General features: G+C 37.3%; 1 protein-coding gene across 10 annotated transcripts in view; it reads right to left on the bottom strand.

The window, feature by feature from the left end:
* Window positions 1-17102, bottom strand: part of NAB1 (NGFI-A binding protein 1) — a 45025-nt gene that overhangs the window by 17642 nt on the left and 10281 nt on the right. For all 10 annotated transcript variants that reach the window (XM_063644830.1, XM_055290036.1, XM_063644828.1 and 7 more), the window contains 3 exons: window positions 15912-16749; window positions 5371-5504; window positions 2049-2100 (listed from right to left, as the gene is read on the bottom strand). In XM_063644830.1, coding sequence (XP_063500900.1) covers window positions 2049-2100; window positions 5371-5504; window positions 15912-16749 — 1024 coding nt within the window. The remainder of the gene's footprint in view (window positions 1-2048; window positions 2101-5370; window positions 5505-15911; window positions 16750-17102) is intronic.

Genomic DNA, 17102 nt, shown 5'->3' with positions numbered 1-17102 from the left:
CTAATTTTTTGGTCCCTGGGTAGTTTCTGTGCTTTCTTTCCTCTCAACCCTCCAATGGCACATGCTTTCTTAGCAGTTTCTATGTTCACCTGCCTTTCCCTTTCAGTGGCAGTGAGTCACTAACAGCCAAATCCACAAGGACCCTCTGTTACCTGTTATCTGGCGGAGCAAGAGATAAAACATCTCACTAGTTATATCATCATTCAATGTAGCCTTTTAGATAATGTCAACATTTTCTGGGTTAACCATCTTAAACATTATTCCAGAGCTAACAGTAAGGTAGGTTACAAAAATAAGTACTTTTTTTGGGGTAGAGACAGGGTCTACCCATGTTGCCCAGGCGGGTCTCGACCTCCTGAGCTCAAGCAATCCTTCTGTCTTGCCTCCCAAAGTGTTGGGATTATAGGTGTGAGCCACCATACCCAGCCCACATTTCTTTTTTTAATGTGGCTTTTTGTTTTTGACAAAATACTTCTCTTCCTTGAGAATCACTGCTTTAGGATAAAGTGTTTATAAGTCAAAGATGCTTATCTGCAGCCATTCATTATTTCATTCTATAGATTTTATTAAGTGCCTATTAGTTGCAAGGCAGTTAGAAACTCTAAGTATACAGCAGCAGATTCACAGATAAGAGACCTATTCTCATCTAATGGGGCAGACTGATAATAAATCTAAAACAAGTATCTAACAGTTTCAAATACTGGCGAATGCTATGAAAACGAACCAGGAGAATAAGCCTGAGTGTGATTTTGGGGAGAGGGTGCCCCTTTAGAAAGGGAGGCAGGGAAGTCAGGGGAAACTCGGCTGTGACTTGAAGCCATCTAAAGAAACAGAAGTCTAGGTAGGGGAAAAACAGTGAATGTTGAGGCATAAATGAGTTTGGCATGTTCAGGAACAGAAAGTCAGTCAGTGCGGCTGGAACACAGTAAGAATGGAGAGTGTGGCAGCAGACAAGGTAGGAGATGCAAGCTACAGTCAGATCATATGGGGTCTTAGATCCTTTAAAAAAAAAAGGTTAGATTTTATTCCAGGTACAGTAGAAAGCCACTGAAAGGATTTAAGCAAGAAAGGGATTTATGTTTTTATAAGATAACTCTGGCTTTGGTATGAATAAAGGATTACTGCCATATAAATAGATACTCTGTAGATATAACTGATGATAGAAATTTAGGGTGGTCAAGCATAGGTTATTTGCTTTAACTTGAAATTAAGTAATAGGATGGCTAAGAGAACACTGACCTCCATCCCCTGCCTAAAAGAAAAAGAAAGGAAGGAGCCACCTGACCAGATTTCCACTCTGCTGGAAACTAGACTTTTTAAAAAGTATTTGTAAGAAACAATAGTTCTGAAACCATTCTATAGTTTTGAGAGTCCTAAGTATGTTTTTCTTAACTCCCACCTTACCACTTGCGAATATAAAATCAAAAGAGCAGCCTCAACCATGACACTCTAAAAGAGGCTTTAGTTACAGTAAAGTCTCTGTAATTTATAGCTACTAAATTATCATTTCTCTTAGATAGTTAATATAAAGAAATGAAAAGTTAGCTCCTCTGTATTTGATGACTAATGATGTAAATACGATTACAAAAGGAATGGTTTAACCAGTAAAGTTTTAAATCTGTAAGAAACACCAATTGCAAATCAACCTTTGATAAACTGACTGGACTAATCACCATAGTTTTCTTTTAAGAATTTCCTTGGACTAGGCATGGTGGTTCACACCTGTAATCCCAGAACTTTGGGAGGCCAAGGAGGGAGGATCACTTGAGCCCAGGAGTTTGAGTGCAAGACCAGCCTGGGCAACATAGCGAGACCACATCTCTACAAGAAAAAAAGTTTAAAAAAATTTTCCTTGGTCTGCTAATTCAAATTGCTGTAAATACTGTATTTCAAGGTAACAAAATTCTACATTTTTAAAAGATTTACTGAAAGCCATTTTTCACTAGTTTATGGGACCATCTTTTTGGTCTGAACTAGTTAAGATTTTGCTTGATCTTAAAATAAAAGCAAACATTATCAGCATAAGAAAATGTAACATATGACCATACCTCCACTTTAATTCTCTTTGGGGATAATTCATCTCTTTCTCCACATTTTGACCTAAGGGAAAGGGGAGAGGAAAAAAAAAAAAAAAAACTTGAGAAAGTAACTGATTTTATTCCAAAGGCATCTCAGCCTATAACCTTCCACCAAAATATATACCCGAAACTCCAACACCAGAAATGACATATTCATAATGAACATTAAAATAATGAAGAAAAGATCTTTCATCATTTCCAAGTTAACACTAGGGAATGTGTAGATACAATTACACATTTTAAAAGGCCACTACCTAAGAACTCCCCACCTCTGGCTTCGATATGAAAGCCACTCAATAATTTTTTTTTTTTAAAGATGGGGTCTCGCTATGTTCAAGCCAGACTAGTCACAAACTCCTAGGCTCAAGTGATCCTTGTTAGGTAACATGGGCACAGTAAGATGGCACCGGTTCCGGGTTCTTCACCCACGGTTCCCGGTTGTCCATCCCGCGAGCCCACCAAGAGAAGAAGGCCAATCAGGGAAGAACACCTCCTGCCTTTCACTCAAACCCCACCCCTAAGCCAATCACCGATGCCACGTAGCCCCACTAAGTATAAAAACCCAGCACCTAAGCAGCTTGCCCCTTCTTCCTTCTTTCTCCTCCTCCATGTGGTGTCGCCTTGGTGCCTCCAATAAAATCTCTTGACTGCGACCAGCGTGTCTTTGGTTTGAGCCCGATCGGGTCCGACTCTTTGAGTCGGTCCGACTCTTTCAATCCTCCCACCTCGGCCTCCCAAATTGCTGGGATTACAGGCGTGAGCCACTGTGCCCAGCCTAGCACTTAATAAATATTTAATGATCATCACATAATGAAAAAAAAATCAAGGAGGATATCCCTTTATGGTTCAGTAGGAATAATTTAGGATAAAATGACTAAAATGACCACTTAAGATGTATGTTTATGGCTACATGAGATTAAAATGCATTTTGTCTATCTACAGAAACAACAGATGTATTTACCCTGACCCAGCAATTTATCTGCTGGGAAAACCTATCCCAGAGGTAACTACATATATATAAAATGATGCTCCATCAATGGTAAGACACATAATTATTTCATGTACCACTAGGAAATTAAACTATGACAAGCCATCAACTACAAGTTATACTTCAATATAAAAGATGTTAAAATGTGAAAAAGTACATCTCAGAATCAACAAAACATATTATGTATGATGTTATTTATTATGGTTTTACAATAAGAGACTAGATACAACCCCAGTAGCCATCAATAGGGGCTAAATGAATCACGGCACATCCACACAATTCAATACCATGCAGCCGTAAAAAAAAATGAGGGCACCTTAGGAGTCCAAGGTGGCTTCTAAATTATGTAAAAGTGTTAATATATTTTAAAGTACATTTAACTCTAATAGGAAAGGTGAGGCTAGGCCCAGTGGCTCACGCCTGTAATCCCAGCACTTTGGGAGGCCAAGGTGGGCGGATCACAAGGTCAAGAGATCGAGACCATCCTGGCCAACATGGTGAAACCTCATCTCTACTGAAAATACAAAAATTAGCTGGGCATGGTGGCGCACGCCTGTAGTCCCAGCTACTTGGGAGGTGGAGGCAAGAGAATCGATGGAACCCACGAGGTGGAGGTTGCAGTGAGCCGAGATAGAGCTACTGCACTCCAGCCTGGCGACAGAGCAAGACTCTGTCTCAAAAAAAAAAAAAAAAAAGGAAAGGTGAAGGTAAATACTAGAGGAAACGGCTAAAAATTGGTGAAGGCAGTTGCCTCTGGAACGTGGAACTGAGAAGCGGGAAGGCAGAGCACAGGAACCATTGAGTTTCGTTGTAAGCCTTTCATATTATACAACTTCTTTTTTTTTTTTTTTTTGAGACAGAGTCTCGCTCTGTTGCCCAGGCTGGAGTGCAGTGGCGCAATCTCGGCTCACTGCAAGCTCCGCCTCCCGGGTTCACACCATTCTCCTGCCTCAGCCTCTCCGAGTAGCTGGGACTACAGGCGCCCGCCACCACGCCTGGCTAATTTTTTTGTATTTTTAGTAGAGACGGGGTTTCACCATGGTCTCGATCTCCTGACCTCGTGATCCGCCCGCATCGGCCTCCCAAAGTGCTGGGATTACAAGGGTGAGCCACCGCACCCGGCCCAAAACTTCTTGAACTGTGGACATGTATCACTTTGATTAAAGAAAATTATTTAAATAAAGTACTCAGAAAGAAAACAGTGTATAATACAATGAAGAAAATTAAAAATCAGTGAATCAGCTCTTGATTACCCAACTCCAAAAAAAAAAACCTTATAAATATTCCCATAGAATGTTGGTGTATATTCTTACCCTGTTCATTTAGTCTACATGATTTTACTTGTCAGTTATAAATACGCCGGTACTGACGTAGGGCAGAAAATGAAACTGCTGTTGAGTTAGGAAAAATAATGGTAATGATGGCAAATGCCTATAGTGCTGGTTTTCAAACTTAGGATGCACAAGAATGCTCTGGGATGCTTGTGAAAGTTCAGATTCCAGGGTTCCATCCCAAAAGAATGTGATTTTTTAGGGCTGGAGAGGGTGCTCAGAATGTGAATTTTCAACAAAAACTTAGAGTTACTCTAATGCAGTGTTCATCTACATCCAGAGAAGCAGTGGCAGGCACAACACAATGTGGGTTGGAAATCAGGGTCCGTGTGGAATCAAGTGAACAAAATCAAATGGTCCTATCCTGTAGACAATGCTTATGGCTCAAGTAAGGATAAGGTGAAGAAAAATATGCTGTGTTTACATTAAATTTTGAAACCACCATTGCTTTTTAACATCACGTTTTATTTCAAACTTGTGTTCCATAACCCATTTGCTAGTAATGTAAGTATCTTTCAATTTTCCCTTAGATACTAGTCAATAGAGTCGTTTTACATATTCAGCTAATCTCATCAGATTGCAAACACCTTGCAAAAAGGACCATTCTATTTCCTCGGAGTTCAACAAGTTCATGTAGTTAGCGGGTGTACAAACACGTCTATAAATGCTGTCTGACTAAATCCCCTCATCACACTCAAAACCAAAGTGTGTGTGTGAGAAGAATGTCTAAAATCACTACCAGAACAATGCTATAGTAATTAGAGAATGATGCCTTTCAAAAGAGAACGGAGAGAATTAAACAACAAAAGTCATCTTAGCAATGTTTTCAAAAGTCACTGCATTGTTTAGTTTCATAGAACAATAATCATACTTCTACTTTTTCGGAAATGCTTATATTCTATCAATAGATGATGTTTCGAACTCTACTTCTCTCAAGCAATGCAAAAATACTGACAATTGGTTAAATACTTACTTGGTGGTTCTGTAAGTATATTTATAGGTGACTTCTCGAGAAATCTGTCGAGCCAAGGCAAAAAGCTCATCTCTTCTTGTCAGCAGGGCATTATCCTTCACACAGAGTTGAGCAGCCGCTTCATTAACAGTGAGCTGGATATCCAAAACAGAGTTTCAAAATTAACAACATTTTAATTTCATCAAAATGCAAAAGGTTTCACTTAAAATATAAGAATGTTACACCATTATATAATGAAATCATTATTCATAAAAAATCAGAATGGTATTTATTCCTAATTATTCCTAATGCCGAATTTCTGAAGAAAATCAACTGATCTGCCATCTCACAGAGCCCAAATTAATCATAATAGTCATCTTGGTTTTATTTATTTATATGCTTTTTTTGGTTAGATAGGAGACTTTATAGACAACAAGGAAAATAAAAAATAAAAAATATTCTGCAACTCGCTTATTAAAAAAAACCAAAATATTAGAATACAGGATTTGCTGACACCATTTCTCTAACCAAAAATGAATGTAGATGATCTGACAGAATTTTTATGAACTGACATGAAAATTCTTAAAAAGGAATCAAGACCATATGATTTTAAACATTTATCAAATCAGTTAGTAAAAAATAGAGTTATCACATACTAGGGCTATATTGGAAAATCAAGGTGTTGGACTAATCTCTAAGATCCATCTAATTCTACCACCTTTTCATAATTCAATAATTATTAAATGTTGCCAATATAGAGTTGCTAGTTGACCAAACACTTTGTACTAAAATTTTGTTACCTTAAACACAAAATCTGTAATTGTTTAACAAACTAGGAAGTTTTTCACATAATTTTGTCAATAGATAATAGGAAATTGTCAAGAGGTATATCAGACTTTTTTAATATGCAAAAGATGTACTTAACCAAGGTATGATGATTAGCAAAAAGAAAATGGGACGTGATGGCAGACAGACCTGAGAAGAGTCCTGCTCCATCATTTACCAGCTGTGATTCTGGACATGCAAAACTTTTGAGAGGCTTGGTATTTGGTGTTCTGAGAGGCAAAATGGGATAATATCACTATCCCAAAAGGCTCTAACAAGATGTAGATGAGGAGACACACCTGGCATAGGGTTGTGGTTAGTGTTAGTTCTTGTTTTCTTTTCATAAGAAATCAGGTACGGCAGTACCCCCTTACCCACAGTTTTGCCGTCTGAGGTTTCAGTTACCTGTGGTCAACTGGGACCCAAAAATATTAAATGAAAAATTATACAAATAAACAATTCATAAGTTTTAAGCTGTGTGCCATCTCACTCTGTCTCATCCGAGTGATGAATCATCCCTTTGTCCAGTGTATCTACACTGTCTATACTCCTGGCCGTCAGTCACTTGGTGGCCATCTCAGTTATCAGATGGACTCTTCTGATATCTCAGTGCTCATGTTCCAGTTACCCTTATTTGACTCAACAATGGCCCCAAAGTGCAAGAGCAGTAATGCTGGCATATTGTTCTAATTGTCCTACTTTATTATTATTAATAGTTGTTGTTGTTAATCTCTTGCTGTGCCTAATTTATACGTTAAACTTTATCATAAGTATGCATATATAGGGACGAACAGTATATATAAGGTTTGGTACCATTTGCAGTTTCAGGCATCCAACTGGGGGTCTTGGAATGTGTCCCAGATAAGAGGGGACTACAGTAGTCACCCTTTCTCCCTACCCAGGCATCTGAATCCAGGTAAATTATTTAGAATAATTTTTCTTAAAATTTTTGAAAACAAAAATAAATAGCATGCAATCATTCCATCCAGAATGACAATATTCTAATATACATTATTCCAATACTTCAGTGTACATATAAACATTAAGTATATATGTACACACAAATTTGTAATCTTTTTTCAGTTACATATGCTATATTTTTTATTTCTACCAATGTATTAAGGCAGAGACATGGCTTGTTTACATTAGCATCTGGCATGGGCTGGAAGTTCAATATATATCTGTTGACTGATGAATGAATTGAAAAATCCTTTATCACTTTTACTACCCACACATACAATATTCCATTGTAGAAAACAACCATATATTATTTAAACTACCTTCGCTCTGGACATCAAACTACTTCCAGTTTTCCATGGACTATTTTAAAAAAAGCTGCATAAGAGGTTCTTAAATGTGCACCTTTGCACACATATCCAATTATTTCTTTGCAATAAATTCCTACAAATAGACCTGTTAGGTCACAGGGTATACTAAATTTTAAGAAATTTATACATCCACCTAACTACCCTCAGAAAAGTTGCTCTAAATCATAATGCTGTCAATAATGATATGATGAGTCCATTTCCTACAATCTTGACCAACACCAGTTATTATCTTTTTAAAACTTTACCAATTTTATATTTCTAAAACAGCATTTGGTTATAATTTGCATCTCTTTGACTATGAAACTAAAGCTTTTTCTTATATCTTTGACTCATTACAATGTTTCATTTTCTTAGAACTTCAGGAATTCTTTATTAACAGCATTAACTCTTTATCACATGTATTGGGATTTTTTTTTTTAAGTTTGTCATTAGCCATACAGTTTCTATGCCTTGGGTGACAGGCACAGAAAAACTCTTCCTACTCTAATAATATATAAATGTTCCATAATTTAGTCTAATCATTTTACTTTTCCCACCTAAGTATTTAAACGATCTAGAATGTGTTATGGTACATGGTATGATATAGATATTTAACATCCTCCTCCGCAAATTTATAACTGTAATTTATATTGATTTGTTCTGAGACAATTAATTTGGCCACTGATAGCAAGTTATAATAATAAACCCAAGTCTCCTATTTTAAACCCATAGCTAAATATGAAAGCATAATTGAAGGAAGAATTTATTTTCAGCCTTCTCCACTCCTCCTAAAGAGTCATCAATAGATAAATTCCTCCCCTAAGTGCCTTTGAAAGGCACAATGTTATTGGAGTTAAAAGTGAAATGTATACTTTAAATAATGATTTTTAAAATAAATCAACTTCAGTTTCAGCATGGCAGTAGCTAAATGACCTTGAAGAGGATTCTCAAATAGCTTTTTATGTAGCGATTTATTTTTCATATTAATAAATCTAAATTACTACGGAAACCTCTGATTTTCAGTAAGATGTTTTAATTGACAACATTTCAGAGGTACTAGCTTACGCACAAACACAGAAAATAACTTTTCAACATAAACTGAAAACAATATTCTAGTATTCCTTCTATTACCTTTCCAGAAACCAAGAAAAATAAACATAATGCATTCACTGTCACTGAATTCAGGCTCCCACAAACCAAAAAAGTAGACTAAACTCCAGGCCCTCAGGGAACCTGGTAAAAAACTGAGGCTAGAGAAATAACTCTAGCTCACTCCCCAGTTGTAATAAAAAGCTGATTCATGAAGCTTCTCCCTTAAAAACATGTGTTCTGTCAGTGTTACCTAGATTTCATGCTCCCTAGTTGCTAATAATGAACAAATCAATAACTCTCCCTTAAAAACATGTGTTCTGTCAGTGTTACCTAGATTTCATGCTCCCTAGTTGCTAATAACGAACAAATCAATAACTATTATGATATAATTACAAAAGAAAAATGAAAATATTCCCAAGCAGTTCGTCACTTGCAGCAGCACTGTCAGCTTTTTCTGAATGCCAATACTCTAATTTTGTTAAAAGGATAAAGTAACAAGATATTCTCCCTTACTGGTTTACTTATTTCCTCCATTTCCTCTTTCTGTGGCCCAAAATACCAAAATTCCACCATATCTTTATGTGAAAGGTTTCTTAAAGTTTGCTTCCCTTTTTTATTTTTATTTTTATTTATTTATTTTTTTTGAGATAGAGTCTCACTCTGTCTCCCAGGCTGTAATGCAGTGGCGCGACCTCAGCCTCCCAGGTTCAAGCGATTCTCCTGTCTCAGCCTCCCAAGTTGCTGGGACTACAGGCATGTGCCACCATGCCCAGCTATTTTTTTTGTATTTTTAGTACAGATGGGGTTTCGTCATGTTGGCCAGGCTGGTCTCGAACTCCTGACCTCAAGCAATCCACCGACCTTGGCCTCCCAAAGTGCTGGGATTACAGGCGTGAGCCACCATTCCCGGCTTCTTAAAGTTGGCTTTCTATCTTTTATAACTGGACTTAAAAACTGGACTTACTACAGTTATCTTTATCCTTAAGAATGGTAGTTTACTGATTCCTAAAAAAACTTTCTTTACAGGTTGTTAAAATTATAATCTCCAACAATTAAATGATTGTGACTTTAAGTACTGTTGGCACAAAAACACTGTGAACAACTGTGTGATAGGGAGGCTCAAAAGGCAATCAGGACTTTCATTTCCAGCACTGGGAGGGCTAGGTACCATTACTGGCCCCTCTCAGAAGAAAAAACTAAAAATGTTAAATAAAATAGGGAAGGGATCATCTTTTAAATGCTCAGTGAGCTGATGAGCATAAGGACATTGAGGCCAAAATGAATGAGTACAGTACCTCAAAGAAGCTAAGGACAGTTGCTAAACTTGATGAACTTGAGTTTCAATCTTCATGGCCTCATGGGGTTGAGAATGGGAAGGAAAAAAGAGGCAAAGCCCACAGCCCATCAGAATTGAAGAGTCTAAGATGCCTCCTCCATAAAGCTGAAACCTCAGCACACACACCCAATGTAAGGCTGAATTAGAAATACATCTGTACCCCCAGGAGAATGCAAAGAAAATTATCTGTCTTGAACCCTAGTAATGACTGAGAGAGAATAGAAGATACTCTCTTGAGATTTCATAACCCCCAATCAACCATAATTCACACTAAGTGGGCTGAGAATTTATTTCCACAGGGTCTTAGATTTGTAATGTCCCCAGATGCCCAGTAAAAAGAAAAAGCAAATAACCTCTAGGGAATTCACTTTCTTCCCAGGACTCTAAATGTTCTCACAGTTAAAGTTCCAAGAAATATGAATTCACATAAATCATAAAACATTAAAAGAAACAAGAAAACAAAACTGAAAACTAGTAGAAACAACAGACAGCAAAATCAGACCCTCAAAGACTTCATTTGAAGAAACAAAGGGATTTGAAAACACGACTAAAATGCAATACAGTAAAAATAACCAAGAAACTTGAGAATCAGGAGAGGAGGATTGGACAGAAACAAGATTTAAAAAGTACACAAGTACACAATAAATAACAGAATAACCACTAACTGTTTTTTTTTTGTTTTTTTTTTTTTTGAGATGGGAGTCTCACTCTGTCGCCCAGGCTGGAGTGCAGTGGTATGATCTTGGCTCACTGCAAGCTCCACTTCCCAGGTTCACGCCATTCTCCTGCCTCAGCATCCCGAGTAGCTGGGACTACAGGTGCCCGCCACCACACCCGGCTAATTTACACAAAGGTATCTTTAATTACTAAGGGAAAACCACTAACATTATAGAATTTAATACCCCAAATAAATAGTAATTGAAAATGAGGGCAAAACAAAGATATTTTCTAGTAGGTAGGGAAGGACAGAGTTTGCCACCAGTAGGCCTTCATTAAGAAAATCCTAAATGAGCTTTAGATAGAAGGAAGCTAATCCCAGATGATAAATCTGTACAGAAAGAATATCAGGGCTAGAGGGGAGATACAAATAAAATAATGGAAAAAATCCAAAATATTAGTCATATAATAAATGTACATGGACCAAATGTTCCAGTTTCAACTGATCAGTATTTATAAAAGATATATATAAAACATGGATTCAGAAAGGCTGAAAATAAAAGGATGATATAAAGATATAATAAGGAATAGACCAGGTGTGGTGGCTCACGCCTGTAATCCCAACACTTGGGGAGGCTGCAGCAGATAGATCGCTTGAGCCCAGGAGTTTGAGACCAGCCTGGGCAATGTGGAAACCCCGTCCCTACAAAAAAAAAAAAAAAAAAAAGAAAGAAGAAAGAGGAAGGAAGGAAGCAAGGAAGGAAGGAAGGAAGAAAAAATAGGAAAAGACAAGACAAGAAAAAAGAAAAGAAAGAAATTAGCTAGGTGTGGTGGTGCAGGCCTGTGGTCCCAGCTACCCAGGAAGCTGAGTGGGGGAATCACCTAAGCCTGGGAGGTCAAGGATACAGTGAGCTGTGATCTCACCACTGCACTCCAGCTTGGGTGACAAAGTGAACCCTGTCTCCAGAAAAAAAAAAAAAAAAAAGATATAAAGATGTAATAGGCAATGACTAACAAAAAGAGAGCTCATGTATTTATATCAACATTAAATAAAATAGCTTTTTAAAGCAAAACGCATTATTAAAGGTTAATAAGATTACTGCATAATACAAAGAGAAACAGACAACACTACAATCACAGTAAAATTTTAGTATACAACTTTTTTTTACTGATAGAGCAAGCAGACAAAATAATAGTTAAGAATATAAGATTTGAATAACAGAGTTAATAATCTTGTTAGAACAGACACATATAGAACACTCTACTAACAACTGCTTAAGATATCGTTTCCAAACGTAAAAAACACAGACCACAAACTGAATCATAACTGAACCCTCAACAAATTTTAAAGGGTTGGCATCACACAAACCATGTTCTCTTGCCCTCAATGTAATTAAGTCAGAAATCATTAGGAAAAATAAGGAAAAAAAATTACTCATATTTGGAAATAAAGAAACACTTTTAAATAACTCATGGTCAGAAATCATAAAAATAATTAAAATTGAAAAATAATAAAATAACCTCATAACAAAACTTTGAGAATAACACTGAATCAATACATGTGAAAATTATACTTTAATTGTTCATATTAGAAAAAGAATGACTAAAAATTAATGAACTAAGCACCCAAATTAAGTTAGATAAGAACAATAAAATAACTAAGAAAGGAGACAAATATATACACGTGTACAGCACAAGCAAGAATAGCAACTAAGCCTAGAGTGGCTTCTTCAAAAAGATCAGAGGTTGGCAAGCTTTTTCTGTAAAAGGCCAGAGAGTAAATACTTTAGGCTTTACAGGCCAGCCTGTGTCACAACTACTTAACTCACCATTGTAGCTCAAAATCAGCCACAAACAGTACATAAATAAATAGGCCCAGCTGTGTGCCAATAAAAGTTTATTTATAAAAACAGGAGTTGAGTGACACTGGGCACACAGACCCTAGTTTGCAGATCTCTGAAAAAGAATAAAATTGGCAAAACTTTGGCAAGGTTGATCAGGGGCTAAGGAGAGATAAGTGTAAAATCAATATTAGGTCAACATTAGGTCTTAAAAAACTATAAATAACTTTATGCCACTAAGTTTGAAAACTCAGATGAAATGGGTATTCTTAGAAAAATGTAACTTACCAAAATTGACTCAAGAAATAGACTACCATAATTCATTTTTAAAAATCATCAGAAGGAAAAGTCTAGCATTTCAAGTGTTAGATGCTGAAATCGATGAATTCTGAGATTGAGAGTTCAGAATAAAACAAGCTAACTTAATGTGTCCACGTTTATGCGGTTCTCAGATTCAGCATTCCTCCTCTCTCAAAGGTGAAGTTGCTGGCCTCCTGTGAAACACTCAGCCTTGACTTCTCAGCACTACAATGGAAACTGACCTAAGCTTGGCATCACTGTTTATTCTATAGGCCTGGGTCCTTATCTTGGTAACCTGCTCAGCACCCCAATTCCTGCAGAATTTCTTCTGCTCAGCCTACAGGTACCTGCTGACTACATTCTCCTCTTCTGCTTCTTATCTTTCTAGAGCTCTTTGACTGGAAGCTGCTATCTGCTGACAAATATTCTGTAATGCCAAATTATCTACCTGCTTACATTTCTGAGTATTACAAGTTTCTACATTCTCTATTGCCTTGCTGTTCCCAAGTTTTAGTTGCTCTCTCCTCATCCATTCACTGATTTAAGATTGGGGGCACACTGCTTGCCTAGTTTACCACCTACTATCTGTTAACGCCCCTTATGATAGATGCAACACTGCCTGCTGGCTTTTTTCTGATATCGCCTCTGGGTTTGTCCCTTGGCACCTGCCGAACGCCCGCAAGGTATGTAGTTCTAAGCTTCAGCCCTCACTCTCTTCACAATCTGACACCTATAAAACAGACTGTACTCAGCCAGGCTGTAGGACTATTGCTGATTCTTTAGCTTAAAAAAAAAAAAGAGGGGCTTAACAGTAAGTCATTCCATAATTCTTTATGGTGTACATTTGGAAACAAATTATGTTATTATAAATATATAAACAAATATTTTCTTCTTCTTCCAAGAAAAAGAATCTTATGTACTTGAACAGTTGAAAAAAACTTACAGGTATAGATAGCTTCCTGAATTTCATCCACTAGTGACCTACATACAGCTCTATGTCTTGAAAGATTAAAAGAACAGTATCCACACAATTTATATGAAGAAAACCCTCAGAACAGTGAGATTAAGCCAACAATGAATTAAGAGTAAATCACGTATTCCTTATGTGGAAATTGAGTACAAACTAGCAACATTCTTTAATCTCAGGAACTTAGAAGAACTAAAAAAACTTCTACTAATTTTAAATAATCAGGAGAAAAAATACAAAATTCTCATAATACCTAAAATATATACCTAATAGTACCTTCTTTCAATTCCCCCAGGATTCTCTAATTTCTTCCAAGATCTTGGATAGTTACTGGTTTTAAGAAAGCTTCCTGATTCACAAGCATTTATCCTAAACTATATTATTGGACCAGATTCACATACTGGAGTACAAGTAACAAGTAGGCCTAAGTTAAGTTTCAAAAACACAAGCCACAACTTCCAAAGCCCCCACCCCCACATTTCAGCCTACTGGCATTCATTTTGAGTATTTCTTTATTTTGGGAAACCCATGGTCTCATTACTTAAATACCATATGTACCTACTTATCTAAAGAGGCAAAGAGCCCCTTAGCAAAAGCTAAGTGTAAAATAATTCTTTTTAGATTTTTTAAAAGTAGGGTATGATTTTTTTTTTAAGTCAGGTTAACTAGGTTTGTTAATCTTTTAGAAACACTTTTACTCTGATAAAAATACACGTATTTCGACTCAACTTTGTGTTTCATCTGCTATGTTTTAAAAATTATAAGAAAACTAGATTAAAGCATGAAACTAAAATTGCCAACACATTTTGCCTTTTGTTTTTCTACTAATGACAGCCATATAGCCCTTTTAGTGGATTCCTCTACTGGTTCAAAGGATACTCCCAAAATAGATCAAGTCACAGACTGGCTATGACTTAAGTAATTCTGCTAACCAATTATCTGATCTCAAGCTCCAACATTTATGTCTAAAATCATTTATTTAAAAAGATCAGGCTAGGTACAGTGGCTCATACCTGTAATCCCAGCACTTTGGGAGGACAAGGCATTTGTATCACTTGAGCCCAGGAGTTTGAGACCAGCCTGGGAAACAATGGAGAGAGTCCTATCTCTATGAAAAACTTAAAAAATTAACTGGGTGTGGTGGCACACACCTGTTGTCCAAGCTACTCAAGAGGCTGAGCACGGAGGACTGCTTGAGCCCTGGAGGTCCAGGCTGCACCCGCTGCACTCCAGCCTGCGTGACAGAGTGAGACCCCCATCTCAAAAAACAAAACAAAAAAAAATTAGCTATGAAATAGTCTTTTTAACTTCTGAAAATGCATTTATTTTCCAAGCACTTATTGCGTACATTTGACTCTGGGGATATAAAGATGAAGGAGACATTATCTCTGCCTTGAAGAAACCCAGAGTACACTGTGAAGCACAGACCAGTATAAAAATAAGTACAATAAGAAGTTAAAGTTACTGTGACAGAAGTATATGTAGGGATAAAAATGGAAAGGAAAGGTCATTCTACTTGAAGGAAAAGATTACAGAAAACACAAGCTTATTCTTGGCTGAGTTTTAAAGATATGTGTTGACCAGATAGACAAGAAGAAAAGGAGTAAATGCCAAAGTTTATACACATGCATAAAGTATAATATGTTATATGGACAAAATGTTATATCTATACACACATATATACACACATGAACTTAAGCAGACTATGTCTAGAGTACTATAAAGATAAAATAAAAATGTTTAATGCCAAACATCACACCAAAACAATGTTCAAAGTGAGAATTCTTCCAACATTCATCTAACTGTTTTCTATGCTAGCTGAGAATTGCTTTAAGTTCTTGCTATTTTTATAAAATTTTTTTCTTTAAAAAAAGCCTACAAAAATGTTTTTTAAAAGTTATACTTAAAACCTAGTTTTATTTCTTAATTAAAAAACAAACTGCCTCACAAATGCAAAGACTTCATGCTTTCACTGCTTAAATTCTGACATTTTTCTAAAAGTCACCTCGTACTGTAGTTCCAAAGCTCAAACATGTTCAAGTTCAATACAAATATACCCCGAACACAATAAATATGGTCTATTTTCACAAAAGAGCTACATGTTGCTAACACCTCAATGTTTTTAATACTGCTTTCAGGTAGTGTATCACATTTGCGGCAAACTATTACCAAATTTATCTCTAACAACTAGCAACATGCCACATACACACACAGAAAGAACAACGCGGGCTTTGTACCTCATGAAGCGTGAGATGTTTCCCATCCTTCCTCTTTGAGTCAAATCTGCCATATATTGCACTGTATTTCCGAATTTCCTCCTCTTTGTGTGGATCATCATCGTTCATCTCAAAGATGTGACCAATCATTTTGGCCAACTTCTTGTTGGTTTTTAGCAGCTCTTTCACTTCGTTCAAGTCACTTTTTGGCAATGTGGGGGCCATCCGCTCCACACACTCGGCCACAGAGAGCGCAGCAGCAGCATCCAGTGCCTCGCTGCTCTCCTTTGGGGACGCGGGGGAGCCCAGGTCTGCTGGGGATAGGCTGTGCTCACTCTCAGTGGCATGGTGGCCTTGCCAGAGTCTGGACTCACCAACACTCTGCAGTGCTAGGCTCCCGACCACATCTGACTTCCCCTGTCCCAAGCTCTGCACACAGGTGGTGGCAGCACATTTGGGGATTTTTAAATGAGGTTCCCGGGCATTGCTACTCCTTTCATAACTACTGCAGGATATTCCCAGCCATGTTGGTGATCCCTCTGGTAATTTATAGATGGGTATGCTACTGACAGGAAGGGAAGTCAGTGGCTGATTGAAAAGCCCAGGGTTTGTGACCCAGTCTCTCAAAGCCTTCTGCAGCCTTCTAACATGAAGGGGCTTGCTAGCCATGCCCACGAGTGCCATGATTTCCAAAAACTCCTCTTCTCCTGCTTCACAGAGTTGCTGGACATCATCACCACCTTGTTGGATAAAGGCATCAAAATAAGAAAGCAGATTGGCTTTTTGTAATATTCTATACAGCTGCAACTCCCCCAGGGTCCTGGGTAAGGCCGCAGCCATTACTCTGGATGGGTTTAACCTGCCAAAAAAAAAAAAAAAAAAGTAAAAACTCATCATACTTGCTTCAAACTCCTTACACCAAATAGGTTAGACTACAGGTTTTAAGAACAAAAACAAGAAGCATCTGCATCATGACTGCCTGTGAAGGCAGCATTCTCTCTACATACTTTATCTCATTCTGAACTCCTAAAAACCTTGTAAGTCAGTAACTAAACTGACCTATCTTCCCGAAAGAGAATAAATGGTAAGCAGGAATCTGGAGGTTCAAACTAAGGCTCAAATCAAGGGTTCCATGTCCCATATTTTTGGCTATATACTTTGCTAGTGCCAAGGTATGGACACAGGTGGAGTGAAAGATAATCAAATTTAGCA

Source organism: Symphalangus syndactylus, chromosome 8 (assembly GCF_028878055.3).
Source record: "Symphalangus syndactylus isolate Jambi chromosome 8, NHGRI_mSymSyn1-v2.1_pri, whole genome shotgun sequence".
NCBI lineage: Eukaryota > Metazoa > Chordata > Mammalia > Primates > Hylobatidae > Symphalangus > Symphalangus syndactylus.
This window is presented reverse-complemented; position numbering and strand designations above follow the sequence as displayed.